Here is a 21,130-nt window from a genome sequence, read left to right on the forward strand (position 1 = left end):
ACACCCTTCCTCCGAGTCCCGAAGTTTAGCATAATGTTATCACCATTCACCAACCACTCTCCCAGTAGCAACCTCTCAAACCGGACTCAACTTGCATTCACTCGCAAACTCAACTCTTCCTCAAGCGCACCGCAGAGCTTTTGATTGACTCGACAAAGATCGGATTCATGCTTGTGTACTACAATGAGCGATGAGTCTACTTTGTCTTTGTACCGCCCGACGCGGTGCTGGTTTCCCGTTCCTTCCTAGCAATACCACTCGAGACCGCCGCTGCAGCCGCCGCCGCCGCTTCCGCATGCTGCTGCGCCTTCCGGCGCATCTTTGCGTGTTGCAGGATGGACTCTGGCAGGCGCAACGACGAGCTTCGTGGTGGCGAAGGCGCCGTGTCGGCACTTGCTGCTGCTGCTTGTGCTGGGTGTTGCTTTTGCGACCAACCCGCATCCACAGCCCGCCACTCGGGCGACGCAGTCGACGATCCGACATCTTCGAACTCCGACAGCCGCGCCAGCTCGTCGAGTGTCGCTTCGCTGATCACCGATCCCGTCTCGTGCTCGTCGTCGCCCTGCTCAGCTCCAGCTCCAGCATCCTCATGTACGCGGAATGCAAGCTTGTCAGTGTTGATCGGCAGCGTCGGATCTGCACCGAGCTGAGCTGCGCGACGCAGATACTCTTGCACCAGCGCATGCGTGTCGGCCTGCTGTTGGTGATGAGAAGGGCGTCTGCCTTCCACAGCAGCCGGTCCCAGCGACCACGGCGAGCTTGCAGATGAACATTGCAGCGTACTGGCGCTGTTGCTGTCAAAGTGCGCTGAAGACGAAGCGCGGCTCGAGCTGGACAGTCTGCGCGGAGCCAGCCCTGACGAGGGTGCCGCTTGCTGTACCGAGAGCGAAGCCATTTGCGACTCAAGCTCTGTCGGCGCAAGCGACCGCGGCGAACCTGACTCGTAGTACGTGGCATGCGCAGGTGCCGCCACTGGTCCTGTCGCATGCGTATATGGAGCCAACGAGGCAGATGCACCAGCACTGGCGGTAGCAGCACCTCCGTGCGCACGATGGTGACCAGCATTAGCATGAGCAGCAGCACGAGGCAGTGACTTGGATCGGTTCAGCGTCTCTGAAAACGAGCGCGACGTCTTACCGCGCGGGGTGTTGCCCAAATCGTCGCGCGTAGAAGCCACTGAAGGTGCACCAAAGCTGATCTCGGCACCGTATGCGAATGCCTCCTGAGCACCGGGTCCGTTGGTCGAGTGGAATCCAGCAGGCACAGCGTGTTTAAAGGAAGGGGAAGTGCGTGCCGACGCGTGGCCGATGCTGGCACGCGTGAAATCGAGCGGTGCATAACCACCCGAATCGCTCTGAGCCGAGCTGAACAACGCTCCTGCTTCCGCACCGTGCGCATTCGACGCTGCGAAGCGCGGAGGCTGAGGCTTAGGGCTCAGACCATGTGTACGTGATAGGGGCGCCAACATCGCAGCCGTAGGCGGGTAAGCGACACCTTGACTGAGCCCGCGTGCCATTTGCTCAAAGGCGAAGCTGCCTCCGAAACCACTGATGCTATTCGCGTCGTAGCGTCGATTCGTGCCATACGTGTCGCGATAATGGCGCGCTCCGGTAGCGCCTGAAGCGTAATAGCTGGGGCCGCCCGCAGCGCCCATGCCTAAATACGAGTTGTACGGATAGCGCTGCATGGAAGCGGGCGCATCCGGCGCGCGACTGAGGCTGTCCTCGCGTTCCTCACACAGCTCAGCGATGAGCACCGAGATCTTTTGGCCTCGTGTGTTGGCCAGGATGCGACTCGCACGCATAAACTCGCCGCGGATGGTGTAAAGGCCGTCTTTGGTGACGGTGCGCGAGACGTTGTAGCCCATCTGGAAGGGATCCTCGATGCACAGCTCGGCATTCCAGCTCTTGCTATCTTTCGAAAGCAGACCCGTCTCGGACTTGAGGCTGATTACGTCGCGCGCATAGCTGAAGTCCTTGCTGAAGTACCGGAAAAAGTCGATGAGAAGCTCGCCAACGTTGTCGGTGTTTTGCGAACTCCACTCCCTGCGAAGCGCTGCAACGTCGTCGTAAAAGTAGATATTGTTGCCGTTGAGCTCCATCTCTTCGGGCTTCATAGTGCGCGTCGGCGGCACACGCTGAAGGTTGGGCAGCACGGCGGGCTTCTTGACGTGCGCGAGGAAAAAGAGCACCATGAGGGTGTAGCCGTAGGAGGACAAGGTGCCCATGTAGGGCGAGTTGAGCTTTCTACGCTTGGCCCACACCTTGAGGAAGAGCACGAGAGTGCGGAGGCGCTGCGGGTCGACCATGGCGTAGCTGAGTAGGAGACGAGTGTTTTCGAGGGCGAGGCGGTTCTCAAAGCCAATGTCACATGCAATCTCGTACGGCAGGTCGACGGTGGGAGAGCGGCTGATCTTGATGATGGGGATCCTTGCTTTGGGCAAGGGCATGACGGTAAAGTCGGTCTCTTCTCGGATGAGTTGGCCTAGAATCTCTACGAGCTCAGAAGCGGAGTGCTGTGTTTTGGGCTGTCCATCCGAGTCTTTGCCCATCAAGCAGCAAAGATCCATGTCCGAGTTGCGGAGTGCAAAGCCATTAGCCATGCTGCCAAATGCGAGCAGCTTGGCTCCAGGACTGACGCGATTGGCGAGGCGCTCGAGCTGGCGTCGTGTGGCCTCTTTGATGCGATACTCTTCCTCGGTGGGAAGGATGGGCGAGAGGAAGGCGACGATGCAGTTGGTGAGCTCGGCAGTGTGACGCTCCCAATGTGGGCCCGAATGTGTCTGACTATGGCTAGGACTGGTGACTGCGTTGGAAGCACTTGCGCCGTTTACGCTGGCGTTGGCAGTTGGCGGAATGACACTGCTTCCCAGAGCTTGGAGAGATGGGATCAGCGTGTGGTTTTGTTGCGGCAGGCCACGCATGTGTGGACTTGTGCGTATGCTGCGAGAGCCGTGATACGAGAGGTCGGATGCGTTGGCGCTATAGCTCGAGTGGGCCGCTGCACCGTTGGAATGGGCTGCTGTTTGAGACCTCATGCGCCCGTTCGGCGAAGCAGATGACTTGGTGTTGAGGTGAGTGTTCGAGGTGGCGGCGTTGTGGTGCGATGCTGGCAAGGGTGCGGAGTGGCTGGGTGAGGTCATCAGCGGAGCGACGCTGGCGCTTATCTGGGCCGGGAGATAGGTTGACGAAGTGTACGACGTAGTGGATTCGGGATCGTTGAAATGCGACTGGACGCCATTTTGCTTGGGACTGTGAGTCAACGCCTGTGCGGGGTGGGACGCGCTGGAAGATGCTGATTGTGCGGGCATGATTGCTGTATGTGATTCGATCCTGGGTCGGGCTATGCGGGCGAGCGGGGCACATGCAGATGTCACGGCCGTGACAATATGAGATGCGGTTGATGCTGTTCAAGTCGAGTGTGCTATAGACGGAAGCCAGGGCACGTCAAGCCGACCTGCGACTTGGTAAGGATGGAATAGAAGGTCGTGCCCGCCAGAGGAAAGCGCAAAGTCTGCGACAGCTGGTCTCCGAGTTTGCTTCGACAGCTGATGAAGCTCACAGAAGAACGTCAAGGTGTAGTGGCGGTGACGGAGCCCTTGAAGATCGAATGACCAGACCCGAGCTCGCTCTTGTGGCGTCGAGTATGGTCGTCGAGGAGAAAAGAGAGTCCGGCGCAACGAGCAGTAGCTGCAGGATGTTAAAGCAGACGATTTCTGGTGGCGGGTCGGAGTCAAGGTCGATGGGCGGAAGGACAGCGTCAATCGGACCTTGTCGAGGCTCAATGGAGAGTGAGAGAAGAGCAAGCGGGGCCGAGGTTGTTGAGTGAAAGCAACTGTCCATATGAGCGGAGAGGCGTTTGTCATGAATCATTCAAGCCAGAAAGCAAAGCATTTCCTTGCGGTGAAACGGCCGATTGAAAGTCAACGCAACTGAGAACTGAGCCTTCCAAAGCGCCCTTTTTTGGACAGGCACGAGCAAGTTCGCTCCAACACCGTCATTTAACACAACTAACACACTGCACTCACACACCAGCACATACACTGTCTCTCCCACCGCAGGGCATCCCTAGACTGTGTTTGCCTTAGCGCGCCCCACCTTGACTGCGATCGGCCATTTGAAGAGCCGTTCGTTCTCCGTTCCATGTGGATGCCGAATGCAAATGCAGTTTGCTAGCTTGGTCGCTGCGGTCAAAGAAAAGGTGCGCGACAGCCGAACACGCTTTCTTTTGCACACGCTTTCCTCTTTCTTCCCGTTCCCCTCTTTTCTGGTTGGGTGGAGAAAGGAAGGGAGGGAGGGGTCCAACACTCGGAGCGGACAAACGCTGAAAGGCAGAGCAAGCAAAATTGTCAGGCTGGCCTGTACGAATCTTTTCTTGCCTACCCAGCTGCCAGGCTACGCGCGAGATAGCCGGCGAGCTCACGCGTCGAATCCAAATTAAAGCGAAGATATATAAATAAATAAATACATACATAAGTAGAAGCAATTCTGTCAAAAGGAACTTGACTGGGCCGTGTCACCATGATCCCTTTGTCGCTGCTGGGCTGTGTCCTGGTTGCCTTCGCCGCCACAATAGAACAACATCGAGGCAGTCAAGAGCATCCCCTTTGTGCTTTTGCGTGGGAACAGCTCTTCGGCGCACTCGACACTGTGCAACTTATGAGGTCAGTCCCAACGCAAAGACGGGCGCACAACCTGTGGATGAATATGCTGTTCCTGGTAGTGGGGCAGATCTAGGATGCTGCAAAATTACGATCAAGTCGCCTGCAAACCTAGCCAGCCGGCTCGCTTGCGTTCCCGTCCCCGCTTCTGCAACGCCCCTTCAACCCACCATCGTCTGCGCAGGGGTTTGGTGAAAAGTTAAGCTGGCAGGAAACGCAAATGCATTGCTTCCCGCATTCTCTACTGTCGTATTGGACGAAACTTGCTGCTTCGAAAACTCACGCTCTGCCGGCTCGTGGGACGGAACAAAGGACGCAGAAAAGAACCAAGGTCGGCCGCTAGTCTATTGCAGGTGTGCTTTCATTTGAAGGATGTGTAATGCAAATTGCGCTCTTGCTGCATCAACGCTTCAGCCTTTGGTGGTCGAATCGCTGCTCCAGCTCTGTCGGTGTTGCAAAGACGCAGCGGTGCTATGCGCATCTCCGGCCGCCTCTTTGCTGGCCTGATGATCCGCCGCTTCCTCCTCCTCCTCCTGCCTGGCAGCCTCCATCTCGGCGTTACGCGTCTCTTCCAGCATGCCCACGATGCTCGCACGGCTGCACGGATCAGCCAAAAAGTCACTCATCGCTAGCATCTCGGCGCTCGGGCGCTTCTCGGCATCCATCTCAGTCGCCCAATGTAGGAATGACTTGAGCTCGTGCGACAGCGACGAAGCATCCCGCAACGCTGGCAGCCCCAGCTTGGCCGTCAGCGTGATGGCACGCAGCGGTGGAAACTCAACCCGCGGCGGATCGCCTTCGATCATCTCCCACAGTACCACGCCCAGCGACCACACATCGCATCGCATGTCGTACTCGTGGGCCTTGATCACCTCTGGCGCCATCCAGTACGGCGTGCCTACCACAGAGTGTCGCGAGCTTTTCCCAGCGCTCAGTTCCGCCGCGTGCGTGAAATCGCTCAGCTTGCAGACACCCGTGCTCGAGATCATGACGTTGTCGGATCGCACATCTCGATGCAAAACGCCTTTGCCGTGCAAAAATTGCAGCGCTTCCAGCAAATCGCCCATGATGCGGCTCATGCGCGACTCGTTGAGATCCACACCGCCGTCCTTCCATGCAATCACATCCGCCAGACTGCGTTCCGCCAGCTCCTGGACCATCCAGATCGCCTCCTCCGCCACGACAAGCGAGTACAGATCCAAAACGTTGACGTGACGGCACCGTCGCCACACACCCACTTCTTTGATCAGGCCCAACAAACGTGCCGAAGGCTCTTCGTCGTGATCGGTAGCGAATCGTACCATTTTGATGGCCACGCCTCGTTTCTTGATCACGTCGTTGGCAGCAAACACAGGTCCGCTCTCGCCGTCGCCAATCATCCGCAGATCGCAGAGCACATCTTTTCGCAGTGGCTGTAAATTCAGCGCGTCGCGCAAGTGAGCCAGCTTGGGAGGAAGTGCATCTACGGTAGATGCCAACTCGTGCTCCGAAAGGCTTGGCGATGCGGCCGTGGCGTGAGCAGTGTTCCCCACTACCGATGGAGTGGCCTGACGGCGTGCAGACGTCAGCTCCGTGTTTGGTTCCACAGTCTTTTCTTGATGGGCGTCGTGCGTGCGCATTTGATTTGCTGCAGCTACCTTGGCTTCGAGCTCTTTCATGCTTGGCAATGCCGGCACAGGTGGTGCAGACCCTGAACCCATCTGCATCGGCAACATTTCCTCCAAGTCCATCGATTGACGAGCAAGCATCAGTTCGCGGAACGATTGTATCGCTTCCGAGTCATCCCCAAGCATCGACGACGTGTCGAATCCGCTGGCATAATGCATCGAGACCGGAAAGCGACGAGCGTCGTCTTGCGCGCGTGGGCCGATGGAAATGATCGATCGAGACGAAACGATCGACCGTATATCGCCACGATCGACGCCGCAGTCGCGAGATCGGTCCCCTTTGGCGTTGCTCCTGCCTTTCTTGTCCCTTCCGCGGCCAGATGATGCGCCCCTCGAGTCGTCCAGATGAAGAGGTGCAGCTTGGTCCGATGCAGTAGCACCTTCGTTGAGCACCTCCACAGACTCTCCGGGAGACGGCGGTAGCGGATATGTCGCTTGAAAGCTAGCAATCCTCGTGACTGCGTCGCTCAGCTCGAGCCGAGGCGGAAGGACGGACGTAGGAGGGCGCTCGGCTACCTGGTTCGCGTTACCTGAGATCGGATCTGCATGGGGCAGGTACGACGATGTGTGAGGATAGGCATTGTTGATTTCTTCCGGCTCCAGCTCTTCTTTGGGTAGCGGTGGCAGCGGCGAGTCGCGGCTGCTGCTCGACAAGCTTGGTGAAGCCTCTGAGAATGTCGTAGTTGCAGGCGAACGATCCGAATACTCGTCCTTCATCCAGTCTTCAATGGCAGAATGGTAGTCGGATGCCTCCGCCTCCGCAGACGAAGCCGGAGAAAGTGCCGGCGACAGTGGCGGAGGTCGAAGACGGTCACCAGCACCGCCCACCGCAGCACCAGCGGTCGAAGGCATCGTGTAGAAGCCATCGGCTCCCGGTAGAATGTATTCTGGCTGCTTTCTTACCACCGCCGTCGGCTTGGGAGGTGGAGGGGGCGGAGGGCCTAACGAGTCGCGAAAGGATGTATGCTCATTGCTCATGGGACTGCGATCCATTTGAGAAAGACTCTCAGCAGACGCTTTCCTCTGCATAGGCACTTGCACGATGGGCGACGGTTGCGTACGCCGGCTCGAGGCAGTCGAACCTGCAGGACTGAGTGCATCGTCCTGATGGCCGATATGAGCCCATCTCGTTGACGTCGACGGCGGATAGATCCGCGGAGGAGCTTGCCGGCGTTCTCGCAATCCCAACCCTCTCGATACACCGTGACTTCCTTCGGACGAGGTGATGGAAGGAGCCGCGCTGGTCCAACTGTCTTGCGTCTGATGTCCGATTGCATGTCCGCTGTCTGCGGACGGAGAACCTCTCTTTGCATACCGAGCTCCGTGTTGTGCGCTGGATGGCCAAGATGCTTCCTCGCCGACAGAGACAGCTGGAGAGCGAGTGCGCCAGTCAGGCTCCCTAAACGACACTTCGGGTGAAGCAGGGTCTCGTGCTGACAGGCTAGGGGAGGGCGAGGTACGATGCGGAACGAACGTATTGTTGCCGTGTCCCATGGACGAAGTGGAGACGGTCAGAGCTGGGCTTCGCAGGCGCATCGATGAGTGGCCTGACGAGGTCGTCTCGAGGGGCGAGCTTGTGGCGTCGCGGTCACTGTAAGTCGAGGCGGTTCCGGTCAAGATCTTTGGCGGTGCGGTAGGGAAACTTCCACGCGAGGAAGCGAGCGAGGGACGCGAACCAGCGGTGGTGTAAGACTCGGCAGATGTGCAACGAGACATTTTCGTATCCGAGAGCGGTGAAGAGGAGCGAGAAGGGTCGTGACGCTGCGGCGAGCGGGGAAGGCGCGCCTGTGCGTTCGAGAAGCTCGTCCTCGGGCTCGATTGCGGGCTGCCAAAGTTGAGACCAGTCGAGGAAGAGGACGAGGCTTTGCGGGCACTCAGCTGGCTTGCTCGTACTGGCCTCAAGACGCCCTTGGTGGCTATGGCAGCTTGCGCGATCTGGACGTGTTGAACCTCGTCGTCGTCGAGATCACTGCTAACCTTTTGCGACATGTCAAGGCTTGCGCGTATTTTCTCTTGCACCTCGTCCTCGATGCTGTAGCTCAACGGAGCTGTGGTTGTCGACGTGTGGACAGGATCTGCTTCTGCATCGAGGCCGATCGAGGCGCGCATGCGCTGAGACGCTTTAGGAGTGGCATTGACGCCGCCGGGGAGGTCACGTTCGCGGTGACATGTGCGTCGCGGAGTGTCGTGCTCCGACATACCTATACCAAGGCCATTGAGCAAGTTGAACCCAGTCGTATTGCTGAGAGATCTCGACCGACGGCGTGAAGCTCGGCGAGTGGATTGCTTGCCATTGGGATCGTTGCCATCGGATGGGATGGAGCTGAGAAGGGAGGTGGCCCATTCGTCATAGTCCTCGGCAGCAAAGTCGGGCAAGAGCGGGCTCTTTGCTGGCAGCGGCGAGAAAGCATCGGCGGCTCTTGCTTTGGGCGGTGAGCTGAGGTCCCAGCCTTTGTCAAGGACGCTGCTGTACGAGCTACTGGCGCTCGACTGGATGCTGTCGCGCCGCGACTGCGCGGGCCGGGACAGTGCAGCAGAGGCTAGGATGGCGCTAAGATCATGATCGGCCGCCAGGGTGTTGGACAAGATGCGGCGTGCATGGTCGGCATCGCCACCGTTCTCGACTGTGTGCTTGACGAAGTCGGCCGTCTTCTCTTGCACCAGCCTGGCTGCGGCTTGAGGATCGTCGTAGATGTCCTGGTGGCCCATGCCCTCGGACAGCAGGACCTGTGCCCACGAAGAGGGTAAGCCAGTATAGCCGTGTGGACCGAGATCGACGTGGACGTTGTGTGCGACCTGGTAGGGCAGCCCTATCGCTGGATCAGCACAGTCGACAAACGGAGGGTCTGCGGCGGCGTGTGAGGTGTTGAGCAGCTTTGGAGCATGTGCAGATTCAGAAGCCGCACTCGAGCCGCTGTCAGAGGTGTGGTTGAGAGATGCGACATCCGAAGTGGCGCTGTTGGGTGAATAGGCGCCGCGCAAGGCTGCATAGGTCTCATCGCGTTCGGCAGCCTGCTGTGCGGTGTTCATTCGACGCAGGCGAGCTGCAGACGCCTTCTTTCCGAGTTTCTTGAGACTACTGCCCGCCGCCGAGACCGCAGCAGAGGTTGAGGCAGTGGCAAAGCGAAGTGCTGCCGAGTAGTTGCTACTGCCGCCTTCTGCCTTGAGAACAGTGGGACTTGAAGTTGTGGTGAAGGATTCATAATGGGAGAAATGTCGTGAGCGCACTTCGTCGTCGGTGCGTGCCGAGTCTCTCGAAGCTAGCTGGTTGGAATCGACATGCAACAGCGCATCTGGCGGCAATTGCGGGAGTTCGCGATCATAATTGATGTTAGGGGAGACGGCATTGCTGGAACGTGGAGATGCAGCAGGATCGGACCACGCGGCTTGAGCATTGTAGCGCCTCTCTTCGGGAGATAAGTAGGTGTGCTTGGAGGAGTGCGGGGAATGGAACTCGTACTCGCGCGGAGAGGGTGAAGGATACGGGGATGGCGAGGATGTCGACGACGAGGCATTGCTGGGTCTGCGATAGCGAGCAATGCGGCTGCCAAATGAGGTGGAAGTATGGCCGTCGTGGTCGCTCGACACGTTGCGTAGCATGGCTCGTGAGTGGAGCACAGTGCCGCGATTGTCGACCCTGCGTCTTATAGGTATCGTGACTTTACTGATGGGCCAAATTCGAAGAACAGAGCATCATGCTAGGATGTCCGGGTTCCTTAAAGGCGATGAAGCTGTCGGAACACGTTTGCGCGAGCAAGGTAAATGTGGTGGCAGGCGTAGCTCGCGTCGAAGATGTCGAGAATGCAATGTCTGAGAGTGAGGCCTGTCCGCGAGATTTTCGCACCGAGTTGTTTTGCGACGTTGAGTCGTTGCCGGTGGGGACGGATAAGAGGGGCGCGCAGAGGCGGGTGTAAGCAGATGGGGCTTGACTGGAGCGCTGAACCGAAAGCGTTGTGGCAGATCGAAAGGAAGGACAACGATGGTCGTTACGAATATGCGTATGCAATGCCATGCAGGGATATGAGTTGAGTCGAGTCGAGATCGGTGGGGTTGTTGTTAGGCCAGGACCGAGCGCTGATGGGAGATGCAGGTGACTGACTGAGGCCGAGCAAGCCGCGACGAGCCGAAGAATCGTGCGTATATGGAGAAGGTTACGTCGAGTGAGTGCCTGCGATGTCCCCGACGCGGACGATGGTGGTGGCAATGATAATGAACGTGGTGGTGTCTATCTCGAAGAGAAAGAGAAAAAGAGAGAGAGAGGGGACGAAGCAACGACAAGGAGCCAAAAGGCGGTATCGGCGACATGCATGAACAACGCTTTTTTGAAACGCAGTTACAGCAGCTGAGTTTCCTCGATGCAATTTTGACCCTCGCGCTTGTCACAGTCGGGTCCGCTGCAACCACCACCTCAAATCTTCCCAACACGCTTCATCGGTCATTCTATCTTGCGAGTGACCGTGGCGACGGATGTTCCGAATTCGCGCCCAAGAGCAGTTTGAAGATACAAGCCAACACGCTGGATAGGAGCCAAGAGCCGCCAATGCTGCTTCGACAGTGAGACAGCTGCTCTTCTTGTCGGCTAGGCAGCGTCGATCCCTCTGTTCTGCTCAGCTAGTCTCTGCTCACCGGCCGGTGTTAAAGCTACGCGCTCCAAGATGCCGACAACACAAGCTCGAGTAACTGAGTGAGATCTGCAGCAAAGCCGCGTGGCTTCAGCAACCAGGACCGAGAGACCGAGGGAGAGAGTCTGTACAGCTTTGCTGCAGTTCAGACGCTCTCAAAATTCGTGTTGGTCTCACCCTTGTCTCTGAGAGCATCTCCGCCCGAGATCTGACGAATAATAACAAAAGAACAGTTTCAGAGCTGCACGTCCGGTGTGCTCGAAATTCGGACTCGCTTGCTTCTTTGAGGCATCGGAGGCCAGCACATGCACCTCGCTGCTGCTGTTGCTGCTGCACGCAGACCAAAAGCCATCTCCGACCTGCACTCGCTTCCTTTTCACAGCAACATTCTTGTTGCTATCTTGCTGCTTTCTTCGATTTGGCCGCGTTCCGAAGGCCGTTACCGGCTACAGTCTGTGGCTGCGAAGAGCAAAGCCCACGAAGGGTTCCGGAACGACGGAGGTCGTTGCAGCTCGGCTCCGCAAAGGCCATGCACTCATTGTTGTTGGATCTTGCATCCCCACCCACCTTGCACAGAGGTCGAGTGATGCTGCTGCCAAATGAAATGCTGCAGCAACCGGATAGCGCAACTCTCCTTGAGCCATCATCGAGTCCCTCAAATGGAGACGGTGACCTGCAGATAAGCTCCTTGGCCCCCAGCGTCCAGTCGCACGCGATTTGCGCAGATAGCAAGCGCCGATTTCGCCCTTTTCTGCCAAAATTCGAGTTCTTTTCAGACACGACGGTAACCGACCCACACGCACGCACAAACGTCGCCTGTGCTTGTTCTTGACAAGCTCGGCAAGCATCCGAAAAGCTCAAACGGCGGCTGCACTTCTCTCCCTCTCTTTCTCTGATCGCGTCCTTTAGGCGAACTCTGCTGGTAAGCGCTCCTTGCAGTCTCTTTGGCTCGTTTAACACGCTTAGTCTGCTTTCTCTTACCAGCAGCCGAGTGTCGCCACCTTTGGTCTGCCTGAATGCCCCTCATTACCAAGGCTTTAGATGCAGGTGGAAGCCATGTACAGTACTGTAACTCCCTTTGGCTGCGGTCTGACTTCCCATAGGGCCACTTGCCCATCTCCTGACAGCTTGCCTCTGCGCTCGCTAAGCTATTGCACCTAGCTCACCTTTCCTCCATCGCAAGCGCGCACACTTTCTGTCTTGGGTCTGCAAAGGGGCCGAAGACTGTCAGGCTGTCAGAAAGCAGACCCCTGCAGATATTGCCCAGCATGTGGATCTACCTAGGTTCTGTCTGCAGCCTGCTTCCTTGCTGCTCAATGCTTTCAACCGCTCGGCTGGCTCCTAGAGTTCGGATCCAAGCTCAGCAAGGCACGCAAACAAAACGGATTTGTCTTCAATCGCTCATAGGGCCTCCTTGGTCGTCTTGTCGTGGAGTGCTCCGCATAGAGCTGCTGTTGCGTCATGATGTGCTCGTCCCAGTGTTGAGCTTGTCTCGGAACACCCTTCTCTTGATGTTGAGCTGGTGATTGCCTCTTGACTGCCAACGTCCTCATCCACCACCGACCGACCGTTCATTACTTTTTCAGCTATATCCACCTATTGTCGCCATCAACATCATTGCAACATGCCCACAGTCGAACGCATCTCGCTGCCGCAGTCGCTTTCGGCAGTCGCATCCAAAGGTCGACGCCTATTTTCCCGCGAAACGGCACTCACATCGACCGATGCGCAGTCCAGATTTTCAACGCCTCTCCGAGCTTCGGCGCTCAGCTTGAACGAAGCGCTCGAACAAGCTTGGGTCTCTACCGCCTCTCCTTCCTGCTTCAACAACCAACTTCTGCCTCAGTTGCCTTCCATTCCTCGTCAGTCTCAAGGCTTCAGCTGGGACAGGGACTTGGGGCGCAGGAGGTCATCCAACACGACTACTACGTCCACCTCAAGCAGCGCCGGCTTTGCTCCAGAGGCTCCCCAGCGACGGCGCAAATCGCTCTTTTCCAAAAAGCCGCGATCGGAACAGCTCGTTGACGGGGCCGTTCGAGAAGATTCGCATTCGCCCGCCACTCACTTTGTCGATCCTTTTGCTCATGAGGCGCAGCATGACGCTCGTGGATCGACAACTCTTAAGCCGCCAAGCCAGCTCGGTTCCGACCAAGATGGTCGAGCTGTCGTCAACGATCGGTCCAGCCAGCGGCTTTCGATTAAGCAGCAACAAAAAAGGGAGGCGCTTGATCGCATCTCGGATCTCATCTGCTTGTCGGTAGAGCACCAGACACAGCTGCCTCGCAGTCAAATTGGCGCTTCGTCGCCTAGATTGCTGCCAGTCTCGCCGAGCATGTCCGACAGCACTTTCTTCTATCCGATCGAAGCGCCGCCTTCGCCCACCAGCCTGATGAGCAGCAGCAACAGTAGCGAACGCAGAGCAAGCATCATCGCCTTTCCATCCCGAATGGATGCTAGCCGAGGTCTCCGACTCAACATAAGCGGTGACACGCACAGTTCGCCGACTTCGTCCAGTGTGGCGTCGCCTTCGATGTCCACCTTTTCGACGCAGGCTGATTTCTCGCTGCAAGAGTGCGATCGAAGCATGGAACACTCTCACGATGCTTCCTCGTCCTTCGAGCACTATCAGCTCTTGCTTCCTTCCTCCATGAAGCGGCAGCCGAGCAGAACAATCGACCACGATGCTAGCAAAAGATCCAGCATGTCGCTCAGAGCCGAGGTGGGGCACGGATCGGAGCGCGGCCTTCAGCCAAGTCGCAGGCATGATCTGATCACGCACAGCTCATCCGAGTGGTTGCGGATGGAAGAGATGCAACGACGTTCGCAGCCACCGCCTCCCTTGCGACCGTCTCGCAACCCGATGAGAAGCCGGTCCAAAAGTCTTAGCTCTCCTAGCGTCCCGAGTAGATCACCCTCGCCACCGCCGCCAATGCCATCCCTGCCCGTAGCATCGCCGCGTGTGCCTGTAGCGACGGCGAATGCGAGTGGGCTGGCTGGACCATATGACTTGGCCCCAGTACATACTCCGCCCAGTTCGAGGCCCGCATCGGCGCACCGCCGCCAATCGCGTGCTCGTTGCGACAGCTTGACTTCGGCTACATCGTCTGCATCCTTACTAGCTGCGTCTTTCCATACGCCTACGTTCGGGTCGGCAAGTTGGACCACGTTGCCCGTGTCATGAGAGTGCCCTATGGATGTACATATCTGTTGTTGGCTCCACCTATTTAGATGCACGAAATGCCGTAATAAAGTTCCGAGTTTGTTGGTCTGTTGTCGAAGTTGAAATGCATGGTTTTAGATCGTTGGTACAAGTACAAGAGGATGTTCGGGTGTGAGAACGATGGATGGATTATGCCTCTCGCAAGAGCTTCTTCAAAATGTCGCGCTGCGGTTTCGAGACCTTTTCGAAGCAAAAGATTAAGAAAGTCGTCAGCGTCCTTCAGGCTAAGGAATGATAACGGCACTGTTCTCTGAAAGAAGAGCGAGTTGCGCTTCCGTGCTGTCGGGTTATCTTTCATGTCAATGGGTACTTACCTTCCAATACAGATCCTTGTTGCTGATATGATCCGAGATGCGCACATTGCTGCCGAGCTCTTTGCCTGCGACCAGCTTATTCTGAAGCTCGGCTGCCACATCTGCGCCGGCTGCTCTCCGGCTCGTCGGTGCTGCTGTAACGGAAGCGGCTTTCTGAACGGCTTTCGATGGTGGCAGTCGCAAGGAAGGGAATGCCAAAGCCGGGAGAGGCTTAATTTTGAGAAGCTGTGCTGCTGTTGCTCTCATGACGTGCAGTAGGAGAGATTGTGTGACGGTTATGATGGTGGTGCCGGTGATGGGAAGGATGTTGGAGAGTCAAAGAGGCGCTTTTCCAGAAATCTGGAAGAACGTCAAAAAAATTGTTGTTCCGGCCGACAAAGCCATTGCTGAAGCTTATGGCTCACTTTACTCCACATGCAGTCGCGAAAAGTGACACCGATCCCAGCAGCTGCCAAGGTGTTGGTTGGACAGATGTGCTTGGACCTGTTCGCAACAACCACCATCATCACTAGGTCCGACCTCGATCTCCCTCCATCCCGGCCACGGTAACAAGCTCTCGAGAGGCATTCGACGTCGGCTCGACCAGATAGCGCATTGTTGACAGTGCTGTTCAGCTCACGAGCTTTGCGAGCCCGTCGCGCCGTGGACCCGTATCGACCATGGTGGACCGGCCATCCCTGATCCAGCAGGTCTCATCCATCACCGGATGTAATGACTATCAAGCCGAGACCGTCCTCGAACGGTCTAATTGGGACGTAGAGAGGGCCATGAACGCCTTTTTTGATGATCCACCGCCAGAGGTGAGTCCGTTCTTCGCTCAGGTGCTACATTCCGACTAGAACGAGTCTACTCAGCCTGACCTGTTGCCTTGCTTCTGCGCGGCATATTACAGAGACCGCCATTCAATTCGAACACGAACTCGCAAGGCTCTTCGACCGCTGTTGTGCCATTTCAAGCTTCCTCCGACCCTACGTCCGGCTGGGATGTTCCCAACAACCCTGCCTTTGCACCTCCTCCCGGGCAACCTCCAGCATCTAATAGCGGTTGGAGCACAGACAACAAAGGTGCGGTGTTTTTATTGCTCTCACTCGCGTTGCACAGCATCATTCCAAGACTGACCTTGGCTTCCAAACATTCTACAGACGTGATAGACTTTACCAACGATGCCGACACCGACGAAGATCTCAGACGAGCCATGGCTGCTTCCCTACAAGACCAGCAGTCACAACAGACATATAGACCACCAGCACCGTCAAGTACAGTTGGCGTAAGTTATTCAACATCAGTGATGTGGTGGAACGGCGCAGAACAAATGGAGGATACGCAGATGCAGATGGATCCGATTCCCAGCCACCCGACGGCGGTCGACCTGTGCGGCTCGAGTCCCCGCTCACCTCACCGCCCACCGAGCGGGATCGGTTCCTATATCAATGTTAATGCAGAACGGCAGCATATGACGCGCTTAAGCAACAGATTACAGGAGCAGACACCAGAGGGGCAGAGCCACGTGTATAAGCTGCGCGATCGTACCAAACTCGTCAAACCATCAAACACGACGCGGACGCTATTCGAGATGGGTCGGTACTCGAAATCCGAGAAGACCTACGGACGCCGAAGATCAAGGTTGCGCGGGCGTTATGGTAGTAGAAGAGGAAGAAGTTTGCAGAGGGGGTCTAGCTGGAACATGGTGCGCCCCGCTTTTTTGGACTGGCTCGTAGCGCGAACAGAGATAGGAACGCTGCTGACTTGCTCTTATCGACCCGCTTTTTTATGATTACAATAGGACATTGGAATGTCCGAAGACGAACAGTTGCGCCAAGCACTTGAGGCGAGCGTGCAGAGTCATCACGATCTCCTGCAATCCGCCGGCTCGGGTGCACGAACCCCAACATTGCCGCAACACCTCGACACCGATCTGCAAAGCCGTCGCGCCCATGGAGCCCCCGTTGCTATGGCGGCGCCGTTCACCTCTCTAGAAGTTGTTGCTGCTTTGCTGCAAGCGCTCTTTGCGGCACCACCAGTACGCATCGCCTACCTCGCCTCCCGACCTGTCGACACGCGTGGCTCCGACTTCTCCAATTACTGGAGAGGCGTTCCACCAACGGACCCAGGCGCAGATTCGGCTGCGGAGCCCACACTCGACACACACACTGAACTGGTACGGCGAGTTCAGACTCTATTTGCCTTTGCAACGCTATCCCAGAGACCGCTTTGCGTGGTCAAGGACGTGACATCACTCAGTCCCAGCGAGGTCATCGCGCGAGGCGCAGACCGGTCGCCGGCCGACAAGGTTGCCGCTTTGTTCTACGAGTTTGTCGTGGACAGCTTCGCCAAGCATGTCGCAGCTGTCAGCGAGACCATCTTGAAGACAGCGGGAGCCGAGCCTGCAGAAACCGACGCTTTGTGGATGAACGACGCTCTCTTCCTCTCGAGTGGAGCAGCGGCACTCACCAACGCGGCCTCGCCTCGCATCAACGGCACGCAAGATGATCCCCAAGTGCACGCCACAGCACCGCCAAAAGTTGAACAGCAACGCAGCTTCATTCAGCTGCGTCATGACTCGATCAACTCGGATACCTACTCATGCTTACGGGCTGCATTAGCTTCTGATGGCGAGGGCGCGTTGCTCACGCGAACAGCGAGCGTCATCAGTATGGGCGTCGATCATGCCTTCCCCACAGCCGAGGGTGGCCCACCTCCATTCACCATCAACGATCGCATCTATCTCGACTCGTTGATGTGGGATCGTAGACAAGGTGTGCGCCTCGACGCCGAGTTGCGCGATGAAGAGATGCGGCGCCTCGATACTATGCGTCAAGACCTCGAAGCTCGCAAGCGCAAATTGGCCGGTGACGGAGGTCGACCCATGAGGGAGGTGCTTTTGGGCGCCACACGCTACTTTGAGCAGGTGGCAACTCCAGCAGATAGCACCGATGCGATACGAGCAGCGTCTCTTGCCGAAGCTGGCCCACAGATCAGCAAGATCTCGCAAGCGGTGCAGGCCGACCTGACCGCCACTGACCAGCTTATCGCCAAAATTCGAGTGCAGATCGATGCCAAGCGCGCCCTTGTTGCAGAGAGGGCCAAACGCGAAGCTTCCAATCCGGAATGGAGGCAGCTTGCGTACGATCTTTGTGCGGTGCTGTACACTGAAGGCGGCAGCTGCGTATCATTGGTCAAGCAGCAGCCGAGCGGGACGTGGTGGAAGATCAGCGCTGGTCGAGCCGTGCAAGTGCAACGAGAGGATGTCGTCATGGGTCGAGCGCAGGATCCCTCGCTTGGCGTCTTCTGGCTCGTATACGCTCGTGCTGAGCAAGAGGGTACGGACGCGCAAGAAAAGCAAGATGTAGCGGAGGGGTTGATCAGCGAGACGATCAAGGCAGCTGTGGCGGACGACAATTTGACGTACGAGTCCGAGCTGCTCTCGTTGATCCGATCAGACGCTGCTACGCCGTCGTCCATTGCTACGGATGCCAACGACGGTGAAGAGGACGGACGATGTCTGGTGCAAGCACCGGATGGTGAAGCGGACATGGTGACCGCGAGCGGACGGGTCAGTCCACACGCAGTGTCAACGTAGAAAGCTGATGCTTTGGTAGGCCGTCTCTTTCCATTTGCAGCCGGAGCCCTGCCGCATTCATAAGAAAGAATTGATGAACTCTGAACAGTCTCCTCTGTGCCTTCACGGCTGAGTAGGTCGATGACACGTGCCCGGAGTATCGCCATCTGTCAGCGCTACCAGGTGGACGGGGAAGCCTTCGACGTCGCCCGGGAGCCCGAACGTTTCAATGAAGATCTCGCAGAATCTCGGATCCTGCTCCCCGGCCCCATCTTGCAGCGCCTCATGGTGGATAACACAGTCCTTTTGCTCGCAGGATCGCCGTGGGACGAGGGCTTTCAATAGATGTGTAATGTCATGGTTTCTGCGATGCAAAGGTGAAATACGATACATGTGATGGCCATGCTACAAAGCCAATCATGCGACGACACGAGCAGTCGCCTGTTTGCCACTCTTGCTGGCCCCTCTCGCCTGAGCAGCGGCCAAGTGCCTTCTCCAGCCCGCGACGGGCTTCGTCCTTCCCCAACCCCTCCTCAGCGCGGTGCGCTTCATATTCTGATCCTTTGCACGTTCCGAATCGAATCCGTTGCGTCCGACTTTGGCTTCGAGCTTGACACGACGCGCATCGGCACGCGTGCGAGGCGCATTGCGTGTGTAGTGTTCCCAGGCCATCGAGTAGAGTTCGCCGCCAGCAGGGTAGGGGGAGGGCAGATCCGTGCGGAAGGTCCAGCGTGCCTTACCGTCGGCCGAGACGGTTTTGTAGGGGACGATAGTTGGATGACGGACGTAAATGGCCGAACATGTGGTGAACGAGACTTCGAGGTACGGCGGGATGAAGAGGAACGGTGCAGCATAGTCTGGGAGGGTGAATGGCAAAACCCCGGTTGCGAGCGTCTTTTCCTTGTTCTTGCCCTTGTCCGAGGCTGGGGCGGAAGTGGACGAGGCAGAGGAATCGTTGCTCTCGGTAGTGGTATTGGATGGTGCTGCAGCGGCTTCTTCGCTGGCCGACTCGTTTTGCTTGGTCGCATCGGTAGCAGCCTCGGATTGATCAGCTTCGGTGGCCTCTGCTTCTCCCGAAACGGTATCATTGACCTTCTGAGCTTTGGCCTTGTCGGCAAGTTGCTGGCTGAGCATGGGCACTGCTGATGGCTCAACGCTGATGAGGTCGCCGGGCTGAAGCAGCTGGTTGGGGTTGGAGCACTTGACGCCGTTGAGCTTCACTTTGCCCTGCACGACCAGTCCCCTCGACTCGTATGCAGAACGAGCAAAGCACGAACGGAAGACAGCCACGTCGAGCCTACGTTCGATGTCACGCATGAAGAGCGAAGCGGTGGGCATCTGGTCCATCTCTTCCACCACCTTTTTCTGTGTGACTGTAGCATACGATGAGCTGGAAGCAGCGGCGTCGGCAGCAGCGGAGGCGGGAGCTCGACGTGCCTGGAGCGCTTTATCGAATAGCCCACCTCGCCTTGGACCTGAGGTGGATGCAGACGCAGAAGCAGCTGATACTTGGGGAGGCACAAAGCTGGGTAAATCCGTGGGGAGGAACCACCTCTTGAATCGCTTTTCTGGGATCCAGTCGCCGTGATATGCACGCAGAAAACGCTTGGATCGCCATCGTTGCTGGTACATGGTAAGCGAGGTCTTGGTGAACGAAGTCTGCGAGGCGTGGAACGGGACGGTGGAACGGGCGATCATGTTGTACAGGTTGCGTGGCGACCACGACATGCGTGGCATGACCGTCTCATGGCTAAAGACTCTTGCTTTGCGCATCGTTGCGACAGAGATGGGGTACGCCGATACGAAAAGATTGTCGTGAGTGGAGTCTATTGCTGCCAGGTGAGAATGTCAAGGTGCTCCTTGAGTAGGTCGGTGGTAGTGCAGCTGCGATCCGTATACCGCGCTGAGTGGACTGCTGCGAAGTTGATGATGACCAAGTGGGAGATGATGCAACGTCCGACTGTACGAGGAGAAGCTGCTGCTCTTTGACAATGCCAACTTTTTCCGAAGGTCAGAAGAAAAGAAAGTCAAGATCACGTGGATTGCGGACCAGCCCAAATCGGACCAGATCGCGACAGCGTTAATCCCGATTGACAAAAAGAAAATTGGCTCTCCCGATGCATCTCAGATCGGATGTGACGGAGGTCGTGCTTGCGGCCGTAGCCGACAAATGAAAATCAAGGCTTGAGCACGCCATCGCTGCATCAATGCACGGATCTGCAGTCTGCTGAGTGTGAGTGTGAGTGTGAGTGTGAGTCGAATGTCGATTTTCTTCCACCCACAGCCGTGGACCGCACAAAGCCATTGAGTCTTCCTTGCGCAGCTCATGGAGAGACAAAAGGGTCGACTATCTTCCTACGTCGACGCTGGTAAAATTGAAGGCTCATCAAGGCTGCGCACTTGCTCACCAACCCCATGCTGATCGAGCAGCATCCGACTGGTCTGTGCATTTGGCGCTGAACACGAGCTGCAGTCGTGAAGCGGAAGGCGCAATGAGGGAGAGAGGATGGCCACGTCGGCCCAGATGAGCACGTTCTCGCGGATCTGCATTTTTGGTCAAGGTCCTCTGTCTGCCAAATAGAGGAGGGGGATAGCGCTGTGAAAAGGCAAGCTTGCCAAATCAGTCACGCAGTCCTGAATGCTGAGCGATGCTTCGAAACGGCAGCAGCAGCAGCAGCAATAGTAGCTCGCGTGTGTGAGTGAGTGTGTGTGTGTGTTTCTTCTGAAATTTCTTCTTCTTTTTTCGGGACGACAGGGCCCATTCCAGACAGCTCAAGTGCCTTGGATGTCACACGTCCGTGCTTTCTCTGTCGTGCTTTTTTTCAGTTTCTTCCAATTTGATTTGCTTTGCCGCTCTGCTGCTTTGTGGTGCTATGCCTCGTGCTCGCTGCGAAACTTGACATCGCCGTGTCACTCCCCCTCTCTCTGTCTTTCTCATCACATCGCCCAAAGACTTGGTCGTCAGTCTCCACGCTTTGTGCTGCCTTCGTCACTCGCAACTTCCTTCCCTTCTTCTTACATCCATCACCCCACCCCCCCTTACCCACCCCCCCCGTCCTCCTCCATACCCCCGTCACACATAGACAAA

The 21,130-nt window shown here is 57.0% G+C and overlaps 5 protein-coding genes across 5 annotated transcripts; 2 read left to right on the forward strand and 3 right to left on the reverse strand.

Moving 5' to 3' along the window:
• Positions 1-196: 196 nt before the first annotated feature.
• EX895_002558 (uncharacterized protein) lies at positions 197-3,310 on the reverse strand (the record flags this gene model as incomplete). The annotated part of the gene is made up of 1 exon (XM_029883156.1): positions 197-3,310. The coding sequence occupies one exon, from the start codon at positions 3,308-3,310 to the stop codon at positions 197-199; it is 3,114 nt and encodes a 1,037-aa protein (XP_029740554.1).
• Positions 3,311-5,070: 1,760 nt separating this feature from the next.
• EX895_002559 (uncharacterized protein) lies at positions 5,071-9,927 on the reverse strand (the record flags this gene model as incomplete). The annotated part of the gene is made up of 1 exon (XM_029883157.1): positions 5,071-9,927. The coding sequence occupies one exon, from the start codon at positions 9,925-9,927 to the stop codon at positions 5,071-5,073; it is 4,857 nt and encodes a 1,618-aa protein (XP_029740555.1).
• A 2,646-nt stretch (positions 9,928-12,573) lies between these two features.
• EX895_002560 (uncharacterized protein) lies at positions 12,574-14,130 on the forward strand (the record flags this gene model as incomplete). Its single annotated transcript, XM_029883158.1, has 1 exon — positions 12,574-14,130. One exon carries the CDS (start codon positions 12,574-12,576, stop codon positions 14,128-14,130), a length of 1,557 nt encoding a protein of 518 aa, XP_029740556.1.
• Positions 14,131-15,142: 1,012 nt separating this feature from the next.
• On the forward strand, positions 15,143-18,063 carry EX895_002561 (uncharacterized protein; the record flags this gene model as incomplete). Its single annotated transcript, XM_029883159.1, has 4 exons — positions 15,143-15,283; positions 15,376-15,547; positions 15,626-15,750; positions 16,267-18,063. The coding sequence occupies 4 exons, from the start codon at positions 15,143-15,145 to the stop codon at positions 18,061-18,063; spliced, it is 2,235 nt and encodes a 744-aa protein (XP_029740557.1).
• Positions 18,064-18,459: 396 nt separating this feature from the next.
• Positions 18,460-19,815, reverse strand: EX895_002562 (uncharacterized protein; the record flags this gene model as incomplete). Its single annotated transcript, XM_029883160.1, has 1 exon — positions 18,460-19,815. The coding sequence occupies one exon, from the start codon at positions 19,813-19,815 to the stop codon at positions 18,460-18,462; it is 1,356 nt and encodes a 451-aa protein (XP_029740558.1).
• Positions 19,816-21,130: the final 1,315 nt, after the last annotated feature.

This window comes from Sporisorium graminicola, chromosome SGRAM_15 (assembly GCF_005498985.1).
Source record: "Sporisorium graminicola strain CBS 10092 chromosome SGRAM_15, whole genome shotgun sequence".
In the NCBI taxonomy this organism is placed as follows: domain Eukaryota; kingdom Fungi; phylum Basidiomycota; class Ustilaginomycetes; order Ustilaginales; family Ustilaginaceae; genus Sporisorium; species Sporisorium graminicola.